This window comes from Tamandua tetradactyla, chromosome 1, assembly GCF_023851605.1.
Source record: "Tamandua tetradactyla isolate mTamTet1 chromosome 1, mTamTet1.pri, whole genome shotgun sequence".
In the NCBI taxonomy this organism is placed as follows: Eukaryota; Metazoa; Chordata; class Mammalia; order Pilosa; family Myrmecophagidae; genus Tamandua; species Tamandua tetradactyla.
This window is the reverse complement of record NC_135327.1, coordinates 125,397,053-125,422,891: the sequence shown is the minus strand read 5'-3', so window position 1 is coordinate 125,422,891 and position 25,839 is coordinate 125,397,053. Positions and strand designations below refer to the sequence as shown.

General features: G+C 38.1%; 1 protein-coding gene across 5 annotated transcripts in view; it reads left to right on the top strand.

The window, feature by feature from the left end:
- Positions 1-25,839, top strand: part of CDK14 (cyclin dependent kinase 14) — a 653,719-nt gene that overhangs the window by 547,903 nt on the left and 79,977 nt on the right. For all 5 annotated transcript variants that reach the window (XM_077119488.1, XM_077120922.1, XM_077121765.1 and 2 more), the window contains 2 exons: positions 13,125-13,264; positions 18,196-18,339. In XM_077119488.1, the coding sequence (XP_076975603.1) occupies positions 13,125-13,264; positions 18,196-18,311 (256 nt within the window). In that variant the 3' untranslated portion in view covers positions 18,312-18,339. The remainder of the gene's footprint in view (positions 1-13,124; positions 13,265-18,195; positions 18,340-25,839) is intronic.

Below are 25,839 nucleotides of genomic sequence, written 5' to 3'. Positions count from 1 at the left end.
TCTCCCTTGCCAGACGGTACATCTTTGGGGTCAGTCCATGACTCTACTCTCCTTTTAATGGCCACATTCGCTGGTTTTTCTCAATCCATTCTCTACTATTCAGTTAAAAAATCAGGTTCTCCAAATGTGTAAACTACACAATTCCCTTAAAATAATTTAGGAATTTCCAGAAGCTACAGAAATTTTTTAGAGATATATAGTAGCACTGCCCAATATATTCTTCTGCAGTGATGTTTCTGTACTTGCACTGTCCAGAATGGAAGCCTCTGGCCACATGTGGCCGTTGCATGACTTGAAATGTGGCTCTTGCAATTGAGGAACTGAATTTATATTTAATTTTAATTAATTTAAATTTAAATAGCCACATAAATTGGGCAGTGCAAAGGAGGACACTACTTCTGATCAGTTTAAAAAATGTTTTACTGACATATATCGTGAGATGGATTAGATTTTGCAGCTAAAGACCTACTGCCCAGGTTTTTGTTAGAATTTTAACACTTCTTTCTAACATAGCTGTAAGCTTAAATCTAAATCCTTTGACTCTGCCTTGGGATTTACTTTCTCTCAGAACCTCTGAGAGATTTTCAATTTTTTTTTTTTTTTTAATTTTACTGAATATTGAGCATCTCTCTCTTGGATATCCAGAACAGAGTTTCAAAGCAAATTGTGGCAGCACTGATTCTGCCCGACAATGGCCATTTCACAGTCTAAACTTAGTCAACCTGTTTGGTTTTTTCTATTGATACAAACCAACTTAGAAAATGTGCTAAAGTGTGTCAAGCTGCATATTTTAGTATTTCCTAAATTGGCTGTACATATGAAACAGCTGTTTACATCGACTACCAGTAAAGTCTATTTTTGTACTATATGCTGATACAACCTCAACATTCTTTTGAAAATTTTTTCGTAAGTTCTCAAATAATCAGATGATATTTTTTCTTTCATTTTAAAAAATGATTCCATATCTTTACATATGATCTGCAAATACATGTGTCCACTTTTCTACATTACGCTGATACTATTGGTTTTAAAGACATAAGCGGATATTTTTAATGGTGTGTGTGCATGCCAGTTTGAAACTATACGTATCCCTGAAAAGCCTTGCTTTAATCCTTTTGTGGTGGGTTGTGGATGTGGTCTTTGGATTAGGTGGAGATATGACTCCACCCATTCAAAGTGGGTCTTAATTCATTTACTAGAGTCCTTTAAAAGAGAAAACATTTTGGAGAAATCTCAGAGCCACCTCGAGACCCAGAGGTTTGGAATTGCAGATTTTAACGAACATTTAAAATATGTATGAAGCCTTATTTGCCTAGGTTTATTCATGATCTCAATCCTTCTAACTCTAATTTTTCCATTAATGTTAAGTCCTCCAATGAAGCATTTCTTACCATTTGGATTGTCAAGGATACAAACTAACTCCACTTAGTGGGATCAGCTTAATTTTTTACATGTGTACAAGTGGTGGAAGGAGTAGTAATAATATTTATTATGAAATACCAACAGCTACGTATGCTCATGTATGAGGGGATGAGCCCCATGGCAGGTCCCAGTGCTTTGTATGCATTATCTCATTTAATCCTGAAAATAACTGTTAGTTGGTTTTCCATATTTTTCAAATAGGGACATTTAAACTTACTTTGGAAAGATTATTTTCCTGTCTTCGATTATTTGTCTTCAAGAGCTGATCTATAAACATGTGTTATTTATCATTTTATTTCCAGTAGGGTCAGGAATAGGATGAGGTGAGTTAGGCCCTTGACTCAGATGCAAAATTTAATGTGATGCCAAAAACCTCAGTAATGAGCATGGGTAACATTTCAATGCAGTATTTTTAAAAGTCAAGAGAGAGTTTCAGTTTTATCTATATGCACCATCAAACTGTCCCCCATTAGCACCCATTCTCCCAGGTCCGCACCAACACTGGTGGGGTTATAGACAAATGGCCGGTTTGCTTCCCAGTGATAGCATTGTAAACTGGCAAACAGCATAATGAACACCGTAGAAACATACATTAAGAGCCATAAAGACATTAATTTGTGGGGCATTAAAGAGCATCAGTTTAGCATCAGCTAAATGTTCTGGTGCTGGGGAATGCCCCAGACAAGGTCCCTGCCTTACCTGGAATAGGGAGACCAGGAACCAGTTAAAAAATAAACAATGAAATTTTAAAAAGCAATAAGTACATGGAGACAATAAAACAGGCAACATGAGAAAGAGGAAGAGTGTTGGTGGGCTGTGACCCATAGGGAGGTTGGGGTTTGTTCACTATTATATCCTTAAGCACTGACAACAGAGCTTGACACCCAGTAGACACTCACCAAGTATTTGTTGAAGAACGAAAGTCCTTCCTTAGTGATAAGAGTCGGGTGAGGTATGAGAGTGAAAGGAGATGAGCTTGTAGAGTGAAGGCTGAGGCCAGGCGAGGCGTGGCTTTTTAGGCTGCAGCTTGGGATTTTATTTTCTTTCTAACAGAAAGATTGGGGAATTGTGTTTTTGACCTAATGTCTGCTCTCGTCAGTCTTTCTTCCAAGAAAATAAATCGACAGAGTAAAATCCTGGTTGCCCAAAGATTATTGTTGTGTATTAAAATTTTCAAAAAGAGTAGTACCAACTTAGCCAAGATTAAGGGAACAGGAAAAGGTTTAATAAATCATGATTGATGAAACTGATGAACTATTACACAACAGTGTTAAGATTGTACGTGAAGACTCTAGAAACATAGGAAATGCTTTACATATTCCCTGAAAAAAGCAGAATAAAAAATTTACACTCACCATAACATAGTAACTGTAAAAATATGTCTGTAAACTATGACTGAAATATAATTTTGAAAATGAAAGTAGCTGTGTTTGAGTAATAGAATTTGGGTTGATTGTTTTTCTACTTTACAAATATTAAGTATTATTGCTACATCATTTCAATAAAAATATACAACTTTTCCTTCTCTTTTCCACTGCAGCTATACCTTGTTTTTCATCTATCCCTGAAGTCTTGTTTTCTCCTCTATGAATACAAGTACATTAAAAGGAGAGCTGCCCAGTAAAGTGAACTTTATCTCTTTTTATCATGACACACCACAGTATGGTAGTCACAAAGCTGGGTGAACCGTCAGGCCTTGGCCCAATATAAAATGCCTTTGGCATGTTTTCTCATATGGAGGGTATTTGGTAAAACTGGCTACATAATTAAGGGAACATCAAGAGGCAAAATCAGAAGCAAAGCAGGTAGCGCAAGTGAAAAGAAAAGCATGCACCTTAACAGGATACAACCTTTATGAATGTCTGAATTTGTTGGTAATCAAAATTTTCCTTTTCTCTCCTGAAAGTCAAGTCTGGCTTTCAAAAGTTTAAGGAGAGCTTTCAAAATATATAACCAGTGACAAAAGATAATAAAAAAAACCACAATAGTTTATTTGCTCTGACCTGTACACAGAGGAGTAAATAAATCTAATGAATAAAAAATTATCTCTGGATTACAGATGTGTGAGTTTTTATTTTATTTGATATGTTTCTGGATTTTCTACATGTGTATAGCGATCACATCTTACTTTTATAATGAGGAAAAATATAAGATATAAATAGTTGGGATGAGATAGGGAAGAGAGGTCCAGTATGTGAGGCACATAGTATGCCCTGCCTGTCACCTGCAGTATGACTGTGGCCGTGCCTCCTCTTTGAGCCACGACTTGTTCATCTGTGAAGTGGAAATAATGATTACCTCCTAGGCTGGCTATGGAGAATATGGGGCATAATATGTGAAAAGTGTCTAGCACATAGTAAATGCTCAGGAAATGTCTCCTTTTCCATTATATAACTTCCCACAGTATACGGAAGAGGGGTTTCATTTGCTTGTCTTTTGTGATAATGGGGGAGAGCACATAATTCACAGTGCAGTCTGGGAGACACCGTGTGACCTGGAAGGCAGGGGAGGCTCTGCATGGAAGGAATTAGCACTAGCAGGAATTTTGTCTTTTCTTCTAAAAAAGTATCCGGCCCTTGTAGAGGAAGCCCAGCTATTCAACAGTCTTAATCCAATTCTTCTTTAGAGCACAATGAAAGACTGTATTTTCAAATTCCAGATGCAATGTCATGAGCAAAGTAGCTGAGAGTCCTCAGCAAGTAGATTCTTCCGTTGCCTTCAATAACTCGTGACCTCTGATTTCACTGAATTTTCTTTCATATTGATTTAACTGGGAGAACTGTGTGGGTAATGTTCTCCAATCCTAAATCATTTAATATCTTTAATTTACAAAACAACAAAAAATCTTTTTTTTATTAAAGGGCAGGTGTGATGGTTAAGTTCAGGTGCCACGTGATGCTGCCCAGTTGTCTGGTCAGGCAAGCACTGGCCCGACCATTACTGCAAGGATATTTCATGGCTGGTTGATAAATCAGAAGGCTGGTTTACTAAATTATCAGTCAGCTGATTGCAGCTGTGGCTGATTACATCTACCATCAACTAAGGGTCTGTCTTCCACAAATGAGAAAATCTAATCAGCTGTAGTTGATCCAATCAGCTGAAGACTTTTTATGGAGAAGAGAGAATTTTCATTACTTCTTCAGCCAGCCAGCCTCTCCTATGGCATTTGTCAAGACCCTCATCAGAGTTGCCAGCTTTGCAGCCTGCCCTACAAATTTTGAACTCCTGTGTCCCCACGGTTGCATGAGTGAGACACTTTCATAAATCTCATATTTAAAGAGCTTTCCTGCTGGTTCTGTTTCTCTAGGGAACCCTGACTAATACAGTAGGGAAACCTTCTATATCAGTGTAGGATGCTAAACTGTATTATCTTTTGCCTTTTTTTACAAAAACAATTTTCCTTTTTACATTTTTCTTCTTTTCTTGCATCATGTCCAGTCCACAAGGAAGTAAACATGTGAAGAAAGATTTCTGTGGAATGTTTACTGTGCTGGTATTATTCTTTTCTTTATCATGCCTCAAGATTCACCAGAGTTGATTATAAATTCACCATGCCTTCCTTAAAAAGCAGAGCAGCAAGGCATTCTTCCTGTAGGAGTCAGACTGTAAAAGGTGATTTCTTTTACTCCATTTGGTTTAAAGCCTGTAAAAGGCATTAAGTGAAAAATCTGATATATTTGTTAGGGCATTTATTTCATTACTAAGTTATATTTTCAGTTCTCAGTGAAAGGTTTATTGAAAACATAAACTTTGAAGAGATTTTGTTCAGGATTAAAGATATATTTTTTCCTCTTTTTTGGTGAAATAATATCACATAAAATCATGACTTTCAGAATCTATTTTTAGCACTGTTTACAGCAGTCAAAGGACACAACATTCCATTCCTACGAAGCAGATATCGGCCTTCCCAAACCAGCTCTGATGCTGAGATTTGTAACTTCTTTAGGGCTTCAGAGGATAAAAGGCTATGAAGTTACCATTTTCCATTAACTCCATTTACCGTGCTACAGATGCACCAATGTGCTCACTGTTTCGTAGGAGCCTTTTATAGTTAAAATGTTTTTCACACTGTGTAGGTAATTTGGTCTAAATATTTGTAACCAATCCATCCAAAATGTGAAACATAAGTCATCCCTGAAGGAGAGTATTGATTTTTTTTCTTTTTTGATAAATGAAGACTTGAATTTAAGCTCTCAATGCAGTCTTTATCATCAAAAATGAGAAGTGTCTATTTCAGGTGAAACCTAGTGCTGTAATCAGCCACTTTGAATTTATGAAAATATGATTATCTGTATTCTATAAGTAGTATAGATGTAAAAAACATCACAGGATAGAGCATTTGCTAACAATTTACTTTGCTTCACTCTATTTCCTAAACATGTTCTAAAAATGGTAGAAATATGTGAAATAACAAGGTTCATATAATTGATTTAAGCAAGTTATGGTAAGAAAAGGTCATCCTTCAAAGCAGTCCTGTAAAGTAGAAAAAGGCTATTAATTTTATCCTCATCTATATCCAGACGTTAGAAAGATTTTGAGTTGCCTGATGTCCTTCAAGTAAAAATAGAATTCCATTCTGGGGAGGGTCATAGGTTTATGGCCTATTGCTTTTGATTGGTATGTCTGTAAACAAAATAATTGGGAAGTTGGCAGTCATTCTTGTTGAATGCGTATTTTTGGGTTTTGAGGGTATTCTACAGTGACTTGTGAGTTTAGAATTGTCTATGAAGTATTTTGTAAATCTGAACCATCTGATTACAAGAGTTAATTACTATAAATACATTTCCATTTTCTTTTATTGCTGTAACATGTATTCATCCTCTTCTATCACGTCTTCTAGTCAGAAGGTTGAACTTCTAGTGCCTCCTCCACTGGTAAAATGAATACTGTACAGAAGTTAAGGAGTCTGGCGGGCCATGGTGTCTCAGCAGGCAGAGTTCTCACCTGCCATGCCAGAAACCCAGGTTCGATTCCCAGTGTCTGCCCATGCAAAAAAAAAAAAAAAAAGTCACAGAGCCATGCAATCACTAGTCCACTAAAACTAATATAATGTCTAACAACCAAGTACTGCCCTATATATGAAAAATGTTCATGTTTAGCAAATGCTAACAAATCTTAGAGTAAATCTTCAAAATTATATTATTTAAGCACATAAATTTATAGTATCTTTATATAAGCTTATAGTATTTTTATATAAGCTATAGTATTTTTATGTGAACTATTAAAAATAAAACTTCTTAACTCAAAAAACTCATTGTCACTGGGCAATGGAGAAGAATTAGAGAAGAAAAAGGGGAATCACTGAAAAAGCAATGTAGCAAAGTAGTCAATCAATTCTTTTCTATAAAAAGAATGGAAGCGTAATTTATTTTTGTAGTAGTTAAGTGAAAATATGTTTAAACATATGAGGGTGCTTGTCTAAAGGACTATAACAAGAGGGTCACTTATGTTAGCTCTTTTTCATGAATTCTGATAATATCTACTTCAGTGGAGTTATGAGATGTAAATATGAAAATCTATAGCTTCATATTAGTAAATGGGAAAGACTAGTGTAATTAAATCATAATTCTATCAGTATTTTTTTTTAAGTCAGACCACCCCTTAGTTGATTTCAGAATGAACTTAAACATCTGAAGACACCTCTTTTTCCAGGAAGAGTAGAAAATTGTAATAAAAGCAAAATGATGAAATTTAGGGTAAATATTATCCAGGGAAGCAGTGAAATCCAAAGCAGGAATTTAATATTTTCTTTTTCCTGGCCCACTTTTTGGCAGTTTTTAATGCCCTTAAGAGCGTCAGTGCTAGCGTTTTCAAAAACTTGATTCATTCGATCCTGCTGAAGGCTCTTCAGCAAGTTCTGTATTTTTCCATCAGGTAGAGTTGACTCTAAGGGTGCCTGTGAGCTGGAGAAGGGTCACGTCTGAAAGAAAGACCCGGCAGTTTACATGGTGGCCTTGGAAATTATTCACCTTGTCCATGTTAAGGCTGAACTCTACCTGTTGTCCTCATTTAATGTAGGGCTACAGCAGTGTCATCAACAGTAAAAGAAAGAACAGTAATTTTATGAAGAGTTCAGAATAAAAGGGACAGTGGGAAGTGTAGAAAATGTTATTATGTTTTTAAGAAGAACTTTAAGAATAGCCCAATAACCCCTTTACCCACTATGTAACATGTGACTTGGAATGTACGTATTTTAGCAATCAATCATTGGCATGGCATGTAAGGGAAACTAAGATTTAAGACTCAGTAGTCAGGGTGCTCTCCATTTTGTAAGTATGATGTTTGATCATCTGGATCAAATAAATTTATATGAAAGCACTTTGCAAACTGTAGGGCTCCCTACAAAAATAACACCATCATTATATTGCATTTTGGCAGTCAAGTGAGCTGATCATTATGGGAATAATAAGTGAATGAGAATTGGGCAGTTTTCTATGTGCTAAGAAACACAACCTATTTATGGAAAATAATATAAAAATATTATGCTTGGCTTGATGGGAGAAATCTCAAATTTGTGACTCAACAAAGAAAGTCTCAGTTTTAACTCTGTGTCTTTATTAATGTATTTAAGCTTATTACTTCTCATTTCACTACACAAGCTCAACACCTGGGGTTGAGAAGTTCACTGCACAGGCCTAAATCTTTCCTTATATTAGTCTTTACTTTCTCCAAGAGTTTATTCCAATATCAGAAATTCCAGTCATTTTCTGCTCAACCAATTACTAACCCTTCTCTACAGAGTGAATAAATTTAAGCCTACTAAAAATATCACTATCTGAAAAACCAAAGCAACATTATGACCATATACTCCCTCTAAGTCAAAAGGCTTTACTAAGCAGGTGGTTAAATGAGCATTTTGCATTTGATATGTAGACTAGAAAGAGTGCAACGATACGAAGTAACAGGCTGATTTGCCTGTATAGGTGGGAGGGCTTTTTCATAAATCATCGAAATAATTTTTAAGAACTCAGCTGTTGTAAGTCCAGGGTCAGTGCCTGCATGGGCATTTGCCACAGAGAGGACATGCGCTGTCAAATGAAAGGATGCAGGCCTCCTCCCTTGTGCTTTGCTCTGTCAAGGGTGTAACAGTGAATGAAGGGTGAGCAGAGATCTCCACTTCACTCATGCCATGTCACTCCATGCCATATCACACTATTTCTGTCACCTGTGAGACAAAGCACACTATTGGGCTTCAGATACTGTCCAGTGTGTCTAGAACTTCTTCCCATAACCAAATAGAAGGCAAGTGAGGAATACTCTAGAACTTTTTCCTTTTGTTTTCTTCTCAGCTTTTATATGAAACTCAGAATCTCAGTGGAATTCCCTAATAGGTAAATTGAACCCACTATACCTCTACACTTTCTGTCCACATTTTATGAGATAAAAAATTAATAAAGTTCAGAAAAAATTTGATAGAGAGATTCAGAAGTCAACTCTTGGGAACAAAATGTAATTTGCCTTATTTTTTCTACAAATGGATGTAGCATCAGTTGTAGCAAGATCATTTTGGAACTATAGTGTGAGAAAAAGCTTATAGTCCCAGTTTACAAAAGCCTATTCCCTTTCCATTCCAAAAAAAAAAAACCAAGAAAATGGTATCAGGAGATGTTTTAAATATGCTCCTTAAGGACTAAAATTTGAACTTAAGATGGTGTTGCTCAAATGTGATTTAAAAAAAAAATTCATGTTTCTCAGCTAAGAAAAACCACTAAAAGTTCATTCCTCAAGCACAAATCCAGTCACTCAACAAATGTTGTGCGCCCCGCCCGCCATGTGCTAGGAACCACACCTTACACAAAGGAGCCCATTTGGCCTCTCCATAGCCCAGCATTCCTGTTCTTCCTCTTACTTGCAGCATCATCTTCATCCTCCATGGTTTCTTCTCTCCACTCTCACCTTGCTCTTCTCAACTCTTGGCAGTTTTCTTTCGTCTTAGGAGATGGAGGAATCTATGAATTTGTTTTGCTCTTTGTTTTTCTCTTTTCAGGAAGGTTTAGAAATTTAGGCGAACTTCTGAAGCAGAGTTAGCTGGAAGGGGAGAGTGGAGGGAAGTGAACGGCACTGTTTGATCATTTCAGTGGTGGCAGGGAAAATGAAGCACTGGCCGGTCAGCCCCCACAGGCGGGACAGTTGGGCTGGCCCTCCCTGCCTCTGATTCTCAGTCTGGTCCTCCCTAGATCAGAAGACCTGAAATGTTGGAGCTGGAGCAACCTTTTAACATCATCCCTTGCTTCTTCCTCATTTCTGAAATGCAAAATCTTACCTGCGCAAGGGTGGGCCACGTGGCTCAGCAGGCAAAGTTCTTGCTTGCCATGCCGGAGACCCGCCTTCGATTCCCAGTGCCTGCCCATGCAAAAAAAAAAAAAAAAAACAAGTAAAGAAAATCTTACGTGCCCAAGAAATACAGAGGGTATTCTGCTCTCTATTCATATTTTCAGGTTGCTTTTCACTGAATTCCATTGTCTTCTGTCTTAGTTTACCCGGCTGCATAAACAAATACCCATACAGTGGGTTGATGGAAATTCATTCTTGGATCCTTGTTCATCGTTGCGGTGCTTGGGGGAGCTCCATGGCCTTAGCATTTATTGAAGGTGGAATAATATGGAGATGGAGTCATTTATAAGACAAACATGGCATAGAGCTGTTAAAAACAAGCAACTTGGTATTTGGACAGTTATTGTCCTAAATTTCAGCTGCATTTTGAAGACCCAGTGATCGTAGATACAACTGTTGTAGTCAAGACAACTGGACTGCCAGATGCTCTTGCCTTGGGCCTTGAGACAAAGCCTGATATCTATCATACATATTAGCCAACACCTAGGTTTGGTGAATGATAAATCTAATGCCTCCTCCATAGGGGTATTGAAAGGTGGTTTTACCACAACTCAAGCTTGTCAGTATTGTAACTTGTTTTCGGATTCTGAACCACCCATTTGTACACTTAGCAAAAGATTCTTGCTGTTCAGCATTTAAAATGTGCTTATCATTGTTACCAATCAACCTTTCCTATTGAGTTATGTCTTCTTCAGATCTATTCCCAAGCTAGAATCTTATCAGTATATAAGAAAGTTAGAGAGATTATGTGCCAAAACACCTAGCACAATAATTGTGTGTTTTTATCACAAACACACAAGAAGTATCAACAGTATCAACAGAAGTAAAATCCCAGAAACTACAAACACTTCTCTAGACCGTATGCCATTTATTCCCTCAGTCATTCCAAATATTGAGAGTAGGGCCTATATGGTTATTTGTCTGCTACTTTATATTTACATCTACCCCACTTGTACCAGTATACCTCAGGTTTGTTCAACTACTGATTTTGTTAGGTTCTTACCAAGTCTTATTGGGTGATTAATGTCTTTCTATGCAACTCATTTTGTGCTATTATACAAACCTCCATTTTTAAAAATCATAAAGCTCTGGTTGAAAAGTTCATGTAAAATCCACAGTGTACTCAAGCATATGACTTCAATGTCTCTAAACAAAAAGAGCCTGGCCATCAATTTAACATTTCCAATTTAGGGTGTAACTTAAGAAAGAGGGCCTGAAAAAAAAGGCATGGAAGGAGCTATGAAATATTTTTAGTGAAATATTACCTTTGAATTGTTCAGCATGTATAGAATATACCCTTTCATTTAGTAAATTTCTTAAAAGCTGGGAATGTTTTGTTATTGTAGCTAAAACAATTCTTAATCATAAAATTCTGAAAATCTTGCCATTTTTTCCCAAATCTAGCAGATGTTGTTTATCAACTCTTTTTGTTTGAATTGTGATTTTTTTCCCCTTCTCTTCCCAACTTCTCTTGCAAAAAAAAAAAAAGTGGATTTTGGTTAAAGGATCAAGCAGACATCTAATATTTTATAGAGCTTTTAAGCTGTATAAGTTAATATTTGTGTACTTGATAATGTGTGTTTTTTATGTAATTAATAAAATGGTGATGTGTTAGTTCAGCCATATACTGTCTGAAATATGTGATTATAATTCTGAGTGAAATATAGTTTGTCAGTGTTCACCAGCTTGTGAAACATTAGTGCAAGAGTTTAAACATCTAAAAGTAATGAAATTTAGTGAAAACCTTCTTATTTATAATAATGAGAAAAGCTTGGAGAGGAGGGAACAATTTTTATGGCCCTTGCCCCTCTAAAACGAGAATTTTGAGAATGTCTTCTTTTCCCGAAGACAGATTTCTCTTTGCCACTCACACATTTAAAACCAATTTATTGATCAATCTTAAAGAATAGCCATTGCAACAGCTAAACAGTGAACCCCTCTTTGTGAGACCTTCACATATGAAAATTTGGAGACACACTCTCTTAGATCGGTTGTTTGGAGGTAATATTTTTCTTTAATTTTCTCCCTTTCTTCCTTTACCCAAATTCATTACCTCCTTTCTTCTTCCTCACTCTCAACCCTCCCCACTCTATCCTCTAACAATTAAAAATCAATACGAAAGTGCACCTTGAAATACCTTTGAGGAGGAAAAGGGTAGAACTGTTGATCATTGAGGAAAGATGTTCATTGGCTAATATATGTCCAATAGCCTCAAGGCGTTTAAAGCATACACCTCCCCCCACTCCATTTCACCCCCATCGCCCACCCGCTGGCAGATGCAACTCTTTCTGGCTGCTGCTGAGGATGTGTACAACATCCTGTCACAGAAACTCAGGAATCTGTAAATCCTTTAGACATGGCCTGTGAAAGAGGAAGCATGACGTATGCAAGCCAGTTGGAGTCACAGTCCTAGTAGAAAGCCGTTACCTTCTCTGAATCATACTGAGCTTCCACTGCTGGGAACTGAAAGAGTTAACTTGTCAGGCTATAACTAAATATGACAGAGTGTGCCTAAGAGAGCTCCTGACACATGTTCGGCTCTCCATAAACAGAAATTCTTCCAGTATTTCTCCATTGTTAGAAATAATTTTATTATTATTATCATTGTGCTAATTATCCAGGCTTAATTGCACTGAGCAGTGAAATAAGAGATTCCATGAAAAGCAGGGCTAGACTGGGCTCAGCTGTGCAGAACTTCTGCCATTTAAAAGCTTACACCACATGGATGTCTTTACTTCTGTGCCTTTTTTCTTTTTTGTATGGTCTTGAGACTTATTTTCTGTCTGTTGTTGTTTCAAAGGTCATCTTGAATTGATTCAGTCCCATATGTTTTAAGCATGTCTCTATTGTTAACATGTATGTTAATTGTTAATAGACAGAGTACTTACTCCAATAATTTTATATTCAGTGCAAGAAAATGTAGATTCTTCAAACAGAAGTAACTTTAGTAACTAGAAAATTTAATAGCAATTTCATTTTAATCCTCCTGCTTACTTTCTATTAATTTTCTTATAAATATATCCAGATGCATATGCAGTGCATAAATTCTTTGAACAATCCTGGCAACTGTTTGACAAATTATCTCTTGAGGGTTTCTATTTCTGGACCTCTGTGCATGCTTTAAAGTATCAGTCCTTTGCCTTTAGCAGAAATTTTTTAAATCAATGATGCTAGGGTATCAAAAGTACAAGCTAGTTTGCAGTAATAGTTGCTCTAGGAATCAACATAAATTCTTTTGTTTACTTTCAGCAGTTCATTTGTTTTCCTGGCCAGGAATAAACTGAGGTCTAGAAAAAATAGGAGAGCTTTGTCTTAATAAAGGGGTTTTTCCTGCTTTGTCTGATTTCTCTTTTTGCTTGTACTGTCAGGCTCAGCTATGTGAATCATGCAGAGGATCTGGCCTCCAAGCTCCTACAATGTTCCCCAAAGAACAGACTGTCAGCACAGGCAGCCTTGAGCCACGAGTATTTCAGTGACCTGCCCCCGCGGCTATGGGAACTGACTGATAGTGAGTATGACAAATTTGCCACATCCAATCAAAGCAGGGACACAGCTTTAACACCATGTGTAACATATACACAGGGAGAGTTTATATGTGCATATGTAAGATTATGTATGTTTGCGTATGCTTTATACACACACACACACAGGGAGGGGCATGAGGTAGTGGTGTATATATTTAGCAGAATCCTGCCATTCAATTGCTAGCTTACCCGACGCAGAAAGAAAATGGATTCCTTTTTTGCTATCTCCTCTTTGCAGTCTGCAGCTGCATGCCTTTGTATTTGATTATGCGTGTGTCCAAAAAAATGATCTGAGCAGACATAAAGGGAAAGAAAAATATGATTTACATATTTAGTGCTTTATACATACAGTACTTTTCAACTGGCTGCAGTAGACAGGGGAGAAATGATTCATTTCTGTTTGATTCTCAGAAACCATCTTGGTTATAACAATAATCTTAAAAAGGGCTGCAATGCAGTGAGCTGAGGAACGGAGTTGGCAATTGGCTAATGCACTGAATTGACATGTAAGAAACGAAGACATGTAGTTCATTTTAACTGCAAATGCTCTGGGTAGGTTCACACAGAAAGCTCTTCTCTGGATCTTTTAAAACAAAACACATTCCTGGGTGGGTTTTTGTTTTGTTTTTAGGAAAGTGTTCATATTTACACAGCCGTTTTCAATTACATTTTAAATATTTGAGAGAGGATTTATGACTAGAAGGACCTCATCTTTCTTCCAAAGTGTGAAACAGAATTCTTGTGAAATTTTGCAAAAGACTGTTGCAGTAAGAATATCTCATACAAGGGTGATATGCTCTTTTCAAATGCCAATTAGAGATATTTCTTCCCAAACTCTTTTCTGATTGCCTCAAAAATTAATATGCTGTATATAGGCATAAATATTTATAATATTTTTGCTAATCCCCAGGTATACATCACTTATACATACATAAAGTTACTTCTTTAGTCTCTTGGAGTTTAAGCTTTTTTTTCCCTCCTTGCTGTATTGGCTTCTCTTTGACAATAACCATTTATTTTGTAACCAAATCCCAAGTAACAACTCCTCTTGGGTTTTCCCACCCAAATTTTTTTGTATTTTCCAAATTTAATTCTAATTACTTTTTCAACCCTAAGTTGACTATAGAATATTAATCTACCACTCTCCCTGTGCTTAGCTAATCCTCTTTTGTGTTTCATATATTCTTAGCCTATAATTTACTCTATAGTTTGTCTTACTCCCTTTTAAAATCTACCTACTGACCATTAGAACTGGATCCCAAATTGAAAAAGAAAGAAAGATGAAATCCCTTTTAGAAAAAAGTAATGAATTGGTTTTGTGATTTACCATATTGGAGTAAATGATATAGATTGACTCATTAGTTTGTGGCTCATCATATTCAAATATATGGTTTGTTTTCCATTTAATGACACGTGTAACTTGCTATCTCTCCTCCTTGGTGACATCTCAATCCCATCTGACTCTATGATTGAATTTAAGCCAGGATTTTGATGGTCCCTGAATTCTGAATTCTGTAGTAGTACTTTTCTGTTAATATGGACTTATTACCCACTTGCCACTTAGTTTATCAGCCAGTAGTTAAATCCAGTTTCTATCAGTGAGTAAATGCCTACACATTATCACTCGGCAGCAGGCTGCCGACCGAGCCAGTCTTTTCCCCATCATTAACAAGCACAATGTATGCAGAACACCAGAGGGGAATTAAAACCACAAAAAAATACCTTAGGGTGGTATTTTTAATATGAGAATTTAATTTGTAATTTCACAGATTAAGAATTTTGGCTGCATTAATCCCTTTATCAGCTCACAGCAGGCTATTTGCAGAAGCGTAACCATAAGGCGATATTCATTGGCAGAAACACGTCTCTGCATAACGTTGAACATCAGGAGCAGTGAAATCTTTTGAAGGGGGGAGAATAAAGATGAAAAAATCATTATATTTTAAAAGCAAGATTCTGCTAAATGCCTCCAGTAACAATTTTGAGCTGCAGAAATACTATTTCTGTGTCTAGTAGTTAATCATTATGAAGTATAAATTCAGTCATAAAAAGGACAATCCCAGTATTAAATACTACAGTAATTTCCACTTAGAACAATGTGGCTGTACTTGTAAACATGTTTACAAAACAAAGAATTCCCAACTCTGGAGATGTTGGGAACTAGTTCTTTTAGGTGAAATGACTGGTTTGGGTGACTCTTATCTAGGCACATAGTCTGCAGAATAGTAGTGTAGAGTCTTGCAACAGTTCACCAGTTGGCAAATGACAGCAGCAGCACATCCTCACTTGCATTCTTTTCGAGGAGCTGTGGAAGGAGTTCCACCTGGGAAAAAGGGTTGCAGAACCGATGAATGGATTGTTTTAGCAACCAAGTCGTGGTTTAAGCTCATTGATTCTTGGAACCTCACAATTTTAAAGATGGCACATAACACTTTTTAAAGAATGTCCCCACAAGGGGAAACACTTGAGTGAGCAGGAAGCAAAACTGGGTTTAAAGGAAGATTGGGGACAAAAATTAGATTAACAGTGGGTTTGAGCCTGCCGTACCTATGTTAATCTATCAGACCCTGCAGAGAAGAGCATCAGGTATTGTTAAAGCCTTGGTGACATAGAACACTGCATCCTTCTTTGATTAGTGTAGAAATGAAGTTGTATGCTTATGCCAGACTCATAGGGGCTTCAGGGAGAACTCATAATTTTAAATCTTTCTTTATTGTACTTTCCCTTAAAGCCTGCTCAGTTTATGTAATAATACTAAAATTTAAAAGTAGTATATTAGTGTCCTATCAAAGCAGGAGTTATAAATGCATCAAACAAGGATAACAGTACACCTCCCTGGGGATATGGCAGTTAAAGCTGGCTAATTCTGGTGGCACTCTGTCATTCTCCACCCCTCCTAAAGCCCCAACAGCTTTGCCCCACTTCACAAAGATTTAATTGCAAGAAAGTGAATGGAGAACTGGTTTAGAAGAAATTCATTACTTTTCCCAAATACACCACAGGACATTCTCCTGTGTATACTATCAAGTTACATAAATAATTGAAGCTGAACTACCCTTGTCAAAGTAAATGAACAAAATACACTTCATAGCGCAGAGTCCTTGATTTTATTACATTCATTTGCTAATTCGCAAAACTCCAATCTTCAGTGAAAGAAAGCCAGCAAATTGGTACAGTGTACAGAGCACTGAACTGGGAATCAGACCACCTGGAGTCTAGCCTAGCTCTGTTAACAGCTGGGCAACTTTGGTGAAGTCCCTTAGTCTGTCTGGGCATCACCTTTCTCATTTAGAAACATGGCAATCCCCAAGGATTACCCTCCAGCTCTAATGTCTGTAGGTTTTCCTTCATATCTCTGTGTTTTCTTCATATTCCTATATGTTATCACAACACAGCATTATACCATTAATGTACCTCAATGCCTTCTTTTAACGTATTTGCTACTTCCAATTCCTAGCCTTCTGTTCTCTCATGAATCCTTTCCAACTAGGCTTTTGCTCCCACTTCTCTAGAACTGCTGCATTGAACGTTCACAGTAACCTTTATGCTGTCCTGTCCCTCAGTCTTTTCCAGGGACACTCATCTTGATCCATCGGCTGAATCCATCACAATTGCCTGCCTCCTCCTTACACTATTTCCTCCATTTAATTTCTCAGACACCCATCTCTTGCTTCCCTCCACTCCCTTTTCACTCCCCTTTGCTGACTTCTTCCCATCCGCCAGGCCTCTCATTGCTGGAGGGCTTAATCCTCAAATCTTCCTATCTGCATAAATTCCCTAAAGCCTAAGTGAGCTCATCCAATCTCAGGATTTAAATATCATCTCTACTCTGACAGCCTCCAAATTTATATCTCCAGCCCTATCTTCCCTGACTCTTGACTTGCATAGCCAACTGACCACGCAGCATCTCCATTTGGCCATCTGGTAGACATCTCACACTTAATATTACCAAAGCAAAACTCCTTATCTTTTTTCCCAGACTCGCTCCTTCCCTTATCGACAAATAGCAATGTCATTCTTCCAGTCGATGAAGTCACAAACCTTGGAGTTATCTTTGACAACTCTTCTTTTGCCAGATACCATATCTATTTCTTCCCCAGAACTACTTCAAAATGCATCCAGAATCGCACCATCAAAAGATAGCCAGAATCACACCCCCTTCTTACCACCTTGCCCCAGGCTGCTTACCATCTTTTTTCACCTGTGTCTTTATAGTAGCTCTCTAACTGATCTGCCTGCTTCTGTTCTCGCCTTATTAGAGTCAGCTCTTACTGTTTTCTCTTTCTACATTGTGTACTTGCCCTTTTTCTAGATATATGCCTGGATTGCCCCCTCACCTCCACTGCTCAAAGTTAAGTTCACTGACCTGCTTCCATCCAAATTCCAGTTCCTCATCCCTGCTTCCTTTTTCTACATAACATTTATCACCCTTTGGTATGTTATATTTATATTTGTTTGGTAGTGTAATGACTGTCTTCCCCAGCTGGAATCAATGAAAATGGAGGTTTCTTTTCTTTCTGTCCTGTTTACTGCAGGGTTCTGCAATAGCTAGAACAGTTTGGGGCTCAATAAATATTTCTCCAATGGATGGATGAAAATGGCATGTTGAAGTGGCAAGAATATCTTATTTCCAAATCCAAGCTAGTTCTAGATCAGAGCAATGTGAGAGAGCAACTGAGCTGTGATTCTGAGAGAAAGGCAAACTGTCCTTCCATAAGTGTGTGTGTGTGTATGTGTGTGTGTGTGTGTGTGTGTGTGTGCAGTGACCACTGACCACGTGACATTTCAAAGACCAGTCATACCAATGCTCGACGTGCGGGATGTCCGCAATTGCATCTCAGTCTCTGTATTTAAAAGAAAAGACTAAAAATGTATCTATAAATATACAAATGAAAACTGTTCATTCTGTCCACAGTGTCTTCTATTTTTACTGTCCCAAATGTGCGATTGCAACCAGAAGCTGGAGAAAGCATGCGGGTCTTTGGGAAAAACAATAGTTATGGCAAAAGTCTATCAAATAGCAAGCACTGACAAGCACAAAATTCTCAAGAGAGTGCAGGTAAGATGCCATCCTTTCCTTGGAAAGTAATCTTGGATGGACAATGAATAGATCTTTTAAATGGAATATTTCAGATCGATGTGTTCCCCAAGGTATTTTATGAATTTCTTATATATTATGGCATTCATCATATTTTCTACTGAGGCAAATTAGGATCAGTCATTTCCATATTTTCAGGCGCATTCTAGATTCTTCCCAAAATTGAATTTTATCTTTATAATATATGTAGTCATAAACAAGTCCTTTTACTCATAGCAAATCATTTTACCTAGCCACACATTTTCTACTGAAGCTAGGCAAAGATGATCCTCAGGCTCTATCTAAGCCACAGACCTGCTTTGTTTGGCTCACACAATGTTTTTGAATTAGTTGTCATTTAAAAATGAGATTTTACATAAAAGTATGGATTTCTGGCTTTTCTTGAAAAATCAGGAAATCTGGCAGTACTGCACTCACATGCCTGCCAGAAGGGTTTGTGTATAACTCAGCCAGGGCTACCTCATTAGGAGAGGACATGTGCTCCCCAGTTTAGCTCAGCTGCCATCTGGGTCTCTTTGCCCATTTCTGTTTCCTGCCTATCCCCTTGTACAGAATGTGTTCTGATGATGCGCTTCTTATTTACTAGCCTACTCTTTGACTCTACTATTCTGCTGATAGAAAGCATAATCTAAGCATGGCAGTCTGTAGTAGGCACGTTGTCAGCCTGTCCCTGTCATCACGCATGCTTCGCAGTAACAAACCATACGACAGCAACTTCTGAAAAGGCTGTGTCCTTCTCTACTGCCAGATGGGAATGTCTTTTTGTGTGTGGGGGGGGGATGGAGGGAAGCTTTCTGCCTACAAATATCTTTTCCTTCGACATAACACAACTCTCTGAAGCAAACAGAACAAATTCGTCTGTGGGGAAGGCTAATGTATTAGTCCGTAAAAAGCATTCGATGCTTATACCTTGTTCATGTGGATGTTCGGTCATTAACTTGTTTTAGTTTTCTAGGCTGCTCAAACAAATTCCACGTAATAGGTTGGGTTAAACAATGGAATTTATTTGCTCATGCATTGAGGGTGGAAAAGAAGTCCAAATCAAGGTGTCATCAGAGCAGTGCTTCCTTCCTGAAGACTGTGGCATCCTGGGACAGGCTACTGGTGATCTTTGGTCCTCAGATTTCTGTCACATGGCAATGCACATGGCGATGCCTCCTGGTCTCTCCCTTCTCTTTCAGGTTCTGTTGGTGTTCACCGTCTTATTTCCTATGGCTTTCTCTCTGTCTGAGTTTCATTCGGCTTATAAAGGACTCTAGTAATGGGATGAAGGCCCAGCTTGATTGAGGCAGGCCACACCTTAAATGAAGTAACATCATTAAAAGTTCCTACTTACAATAGGTTTACACCCCCGGGAATGGATTAAATTTAAGAACATGTTTTTCCGGGGTCCAGACAGCTTCAAACCACCACGTTACGGTTCAAGTGAATTGAAGGATATGTACAGCATTGAAAATGCTCCTCTTCTTCCTCCATTTCTTAATTTGAAATATCTTAGCAGGCTCAAGTGACACCGTGGCAGAGAGCTATTGTTGGCTATGTCTGGTGGGTAATTTGCTACTGTCATGAACGATTTCTGGTGTTAGCTTTTGCACGTGCTCAATGAGGAGGCCAATTTCAGGCCGTCAGGAATATGGTGGTGATTTATGAATGATTTAGAGATAAATATCCCTGGATAAAAGATGGCGTGTAAATACCAGTCAGGAAATGTTACTATTAAGCTTGCCACTCTATAGTAAATTTCTTCATCCTTCAGGTTAACATTTCTTCCTCTTGGATAAATAGTTACTTAGAAGGACAGCGTAACCCACATAGCATTTGTACTCCCATTCTGAACTTCAACTGATCAGACAAAGACTGGGGCTGAGTTTCGTTTTGTTTTGTTTTGTTTTGTTGGGGGGTGGGGGTGGGTACATGGTCTGGGAATCAAACCTGGGTCTCCTTCATGGAAGGTGAGCATTCTACCACTGAATCACCTGTGCACCTTTGGAACTGAGTTTTTGACCAGTTACTTTCTGGCTCTGAAAATAGTTTTAACTCATGAGATGATAAGATAAGCTTTTTAAAGCATTTAGCCTCCCCCACCCCAACAACAAAACGCAAAAACCGCGAAACACACAAAGTAAAAAGTAAAAAAAACAAGAAGTATTTAACCTGCATTATCATGAGAGCCACCCCCCCCCCACACCCCGAGTTGTAAAAATCCCTTAACCAATTCAGTAAAACACCACAAAAAGTGGACGTTACTTGTGCTTCAGCTTCATGTTATACACATGCACATGAGCAAGCCTGAATTTCAACCACGTGGGCTGTGACCTTTCTTCTGGGCTCTTTTGAGATCTCTGTGACTTGAGCCTGGCCAGTGGAAGCCACATGTTTCTTCCTCTGAAAACCAAATCGTGCTTACTGGGTGGAAGCATTACTGATAAGATCTCAACAATTGCTAATCGAAAGGAGATTTTATAAAGGTTCTCAGCATGGCAACTATAAGTATTCGAAGACATTACAAGAATGTACTTTCTTAGCACAGTTTTTTTTTAACTAAATTTAAGGTTATATTTGCATGGTAGAAGATGTTCCTCTATAATTATTTGGTAATAATACAAATATTTTCTCTATGAGTTTTGTCTTCATATCAATGTTTACAGCTTTTATATTGTAGTTGTTGTTGTAATGTTTTTTTTCCAGATCCAATCCTTCGATTTGATTCAACATTCCTGTTACAGAAACATCTAAATTTTGTTTTCCTTTTTCTTTTGTCTTTTTATCAAACCGTTTCTCCAACAAACTGCAGGGAACCTCTTTCTCAGAGTTTTCTTTCAGTTAGCAAACCTGAAATCATTTTAGTTCCTCGTCTTTGTGGGTTGTATTTTTTTTTAATCAAATGGGGCCTGCCTAGCGGTCAAATAACGTAGCCTACATGTTTGCCTAATGCAATCTATGCAATGGCCTTATTCTGACCAATATCTGAATATCAAATTGTAGACATTTGTCTACATCCAAATTGTAGACATTTTGTCTACATCCATATTGTAGACATTTTGTCTACATCCAAAATGTAGGCAGCAAAAAGTCTCTTACTATAGAGTAAAAAGTAAGGGTATACATGGAGAAAAACATCTTATTCCCTAGACTTTGATGTTTTTTTTTGGTTGAATTAATTAACTGCATAAAGAAGGCTGTAGCATCTTAAATTTATCCAAAATACCCCAGTTTTTTGCAAAACAAAGAGAGATTAGGAAGGAGAGAGAGAAGGGGAAAGTGTTGGGGCTCAAAGAGGCTGAGATTTGCTAGCACTTGAGCTATTTACACAGAGGTAAATGTGGAAATGCATAATGTTGTTTCTGTTATTGAGATGATGGAAGACTGAGCAGGTAGGAGTGCGTCAAGTCCTAATTTTCTCCCATGCCTCAATACCAAATTATTTCTATACTTTCATGCTAAGGTCACTTCAATTTTTAGTTAATGATGCTGGATTTGCATAAATTGGCCTTAGTGGAAATGCTAATGAGATACAGTTTGCTTTGCAATGGAAAGTGATTTTGGTATCAGAGTTTTGTAACCAAATTAAATAAAAATAAAACCATAAGCACCTAAGTTGTGAATGGGATAGGTAGCAAACTGGATGATCAAAATACTGTGCTTCCTACATTTCGTTATCCCCTAAAGGTATTACTAAAGATTTTATAGGTTCTTGCCACTCTTTTTATCTGCATTGAAGAATAAAACCCTCATAAGGCCTGAGAGAGCCTTAAATGTGCATAGAAATTTTCCCCAAGGAAAAGACCAGAATGTATATTGAATTTCACGTCATTGGTATAATTTATATTTGCATGGAGTGATACCAAAAACGCCCCTCTATTGAGTTTAATTTTCCAGTTATTCTAAACTGAGACAGCACGTGGTTGCTCTGTCTTCTCTTACTTTTGCTGAGTACAAAGTATAAGAATATCCTCTAATCTTTTAGACATCTGTTTTATAATTTTTCTGAAATGGTATGTGCTCATTATGAACCATCTCTTTTCAGTGAGCCAATTGGTCTTCAGACCTATTAAATTAATAGTAAATATGCAAATAATTGTCTAGTACATGAAAGAATTTTATTTGGTTCAAGTGCAAGAAGTTAACTGCATGCATATCTTGGAAACCCCCTCCTTACCTTTCACTATATTATCTTTGCTGATCAACATTATTTTAGATATTGTATGACAATGAAAAAAAAATAGTTAAACTCTATATACTTGGCTCAATCATCAAAGCAATAATTTCCTAAAACTAGGCCATCAGGTAAACAGAGTAGAATACATAAATTGCTCCGGAAATTTTTATGAAATGAGACAGATATTTTTTTAAATCGTAGGCAGCATGTAATGCACTAGCATTTCAGACACTCTGGTATCACCAGCTGAGTATTCAGTGGAGTAGTAGTTCTTACACCCCCGGGGTGCCTTTCTGGAATTTCTCGAAATCCATATTCCTGGGGCCCACAAATCTGCATTTCAAAGCACCCTTTGAAATTGTAGTTAGGTCCAAATGATAACCTGGCCAGGTAATGGTACCCAGTTCTGTTGCTGTGGACTCAAATCATTAGCAGGTAAAGTTCATCTATGACTGATCACATCTGCAGTCAGCTAAGGAGAGTGCCTTCCACAATAAGTGACATTTTAATTTGATTAACAAGAGGCTTAGAAGAAAGAGTCAGGAGAGAGAGAGCAGCAGCAGCTCAGTACAGCTTAGTAGCCCAGTACAATCAGCTCAGGGCTCAGAGCTAACACAGGTCCACGTTTGGAGATGCAGAAAGGACTCACCCCAGGGAAAGCTGTTTGAACCCAGAAGCTGGAAGGGAAGGCCAACAGACATCACCATGTGCCTTTCCACGTGACAGAGAAAACCAGAGGGCAACCACCTGCTTTTCCTCCTAGGAACTGTAAATTTGTAACTAAATAAATCCCGTTATAAAAATCAGTCCATTTCTGGCATATTGCATTTGGGCAGCATTTTTGTAAACTAAAACATACCCTAAAGGATTTTGATGCAGGTAGCCTCTGAATCACCTGTGAAGAAATACTTCGGTAACTGTTCAAGAATTCTATGTTTAGGAAGTGGGGTAATCAGCTTATTTGAGGCAGCACTGGAGACAGGCAAACTAGGAAAATCACAGCTCCATGACACAAAGTAAAGCAAGCTCATTGTTTCTCTCTCTCCTCTCTCTCTTTCCTTTTTTCTTTCTTTCTTTCTATCTTTTCTCTCTTTCTTTCCTTTCTTTCTTTCATTCTTTCTTTTTCCTTCTTTTTTCCTTCCCTTCCTCTCTCCACCCTTTCCCTGTCTTTCTTCCCTCCCTCCCTTCCTCCCTTCTTTCCTTCTTCCATTAGTTGTGCTGTCCAGCGCGGTCACCACTAACTGCATATGGCTATTAAAATGTAAATTAAATTAAAACTCATTCCCTCAGTAGCATTACCACATTCAAAGTGCTCAATAGCCACGTGTGACTAGCAGTCACTCTACTGGGCAATGCAGATATAGAACATCCCCATCTTTGCAGAGTGTTCTATTGAACAGTGGTGGTATAGATATTATCTAGTACCTGCCTTTTAAAAGAAGAATCAGGAAAGTTATACTGAATCCAATAAAAATATGTTTTCAGTTCTAAATTATACTCACTTAAAAGAAAGTCAAAGTGTATGAAGAAAAGAGACACACGGCTAAATGAGAGGGACAGAGGCTGAAAACTGAGAATGACAGTGGGGACACATCATACCTGGTCCCCACAGGAAAGCAGATGTTGGGGTCTTTCAGGTTGCAGGGAAAGGAAGCACGATCAGGTTTCCTCAATTGGCAGTGATCTGTGTTGAGATTGCTGTAGGAAGGAAGGCAGGCACAGGTTGACAGTAAGTGTGCAGCCAGGTTTCATGAAGATTGCAGTGTCAGCCAGAATCCGACTGTAGCTTTAGTCCATCCTCCTTTGCAGCTGCCATCTCAGCTCAGGTAACTGCTCCCTAGGAAACAGCCATCCATTGTTCTCCTCTGTGCTTTGTAGCTGTGTACTTTTTCTGTCTCTGCAATGGCTAACATTGCATTTGTCTTCTCTTCACCTCATGGCTTCTGCTGATGTGTGTTTCTGCATTTTTTGTGGATCCTTACTGCTGTTTCTCTTTGTTCTTCTATTCCTGGGGCAGTATGTTGGCTGATAGATTCTGATTCAAAGCCCACCCCTCTGATTGGTGTCGCCATCATCATGAAGAACAGAGCTTCCCTTTGAGCAAGGCTGTTGTGTTGGCCACCCCCACAGAAGGTGCCTGCTGACGGTAGACCACCTGTCGGTCAGGCTCTGAGTCCTGGTCCAGGCAGCCGAGCTCTGAAATGAGGGGCATCCTTTTCTCAAAGAACCCCTCAGAAGAGAGCAATAGGTTTAGCAGTCTCTGAAGCATCTACTAAGCATCCAGTAGAAGCTGGAAGGCACTTTGGCCTGTATACTGCAGAGGGTACAAACACAATTACAGAGAGAAACCCCAGTTTTATGAGTGAATAACATCCTCATTGTGTGATGTTTTCAGCTACTGACCTTAAAAATTAGTTCTTTTTACAACGTGTTGCATTTTCTCAACTATGGACACAAAAGGAAGAAATACCCATTACTACTTTTCAGAATACAAGAATAGCTTTCTTTCAATAGCACAAGGTTTCTGGGTTTTTCCTGATAGAACTCCTTTTTTCTGCCATATCCTGCAATGTCTTCCCTATGAAACAAGTAGAGTTTTATTATCTCTGCTACCTAATATTGTAACATACCTTAGTGCTCCTCAGAGGTTTTATCTGAAAGAATCCCTGGTTTTTGTCCTTGCTATCGATTAAAAATACGTCTTAACTGGGAAATTGATAGTGCCTCAAGCTACAAATGCAAAATGGGTATTATGATGACCCTGTAGTGAAGTGGCTGGAATGTTGTTTAGTTTCCCCACCCCAGCCCAACATTTCTTTCTTCAACTTCCCCTCTAGCCTGGAGAGTCTGTTGTCTCCTTTAAACTCTGATGCAAAGTAGCTAAGGCGTTTTCTCTCTTCTCTCCTCCCTCTCCCTTCTTTTTCTTTCCACCCCTCCCTTTCCCTGTATCACCGCTGATCTGTCTTCTGCACCCCCACCCCCACCCCAGTCCCGGGAATGTGTCAGCAGGGGACCTTAAGACACTCACTGCCTGATCTGTATTATTACATACAGGGTTTGTTTCTTCCTGATGTTTCTGCCAAATGAAAATAAAGTTAAATGTATCATGCTTCATCCAAAATTCTTTTTTTAAGTATTTATTTTTTTATTTTATATCAACAGAATTCCAAGTTTACAGAAAAGTTGCAAGAATTTCTTGGTACCCCTCACCCAGATGCCCCAAATTTTATTATGTTTGCTTTATCATTCATTTTCTCTATATATCTCTTTGTCTATCTTTCTATCTCTCATCTATCCTGTAT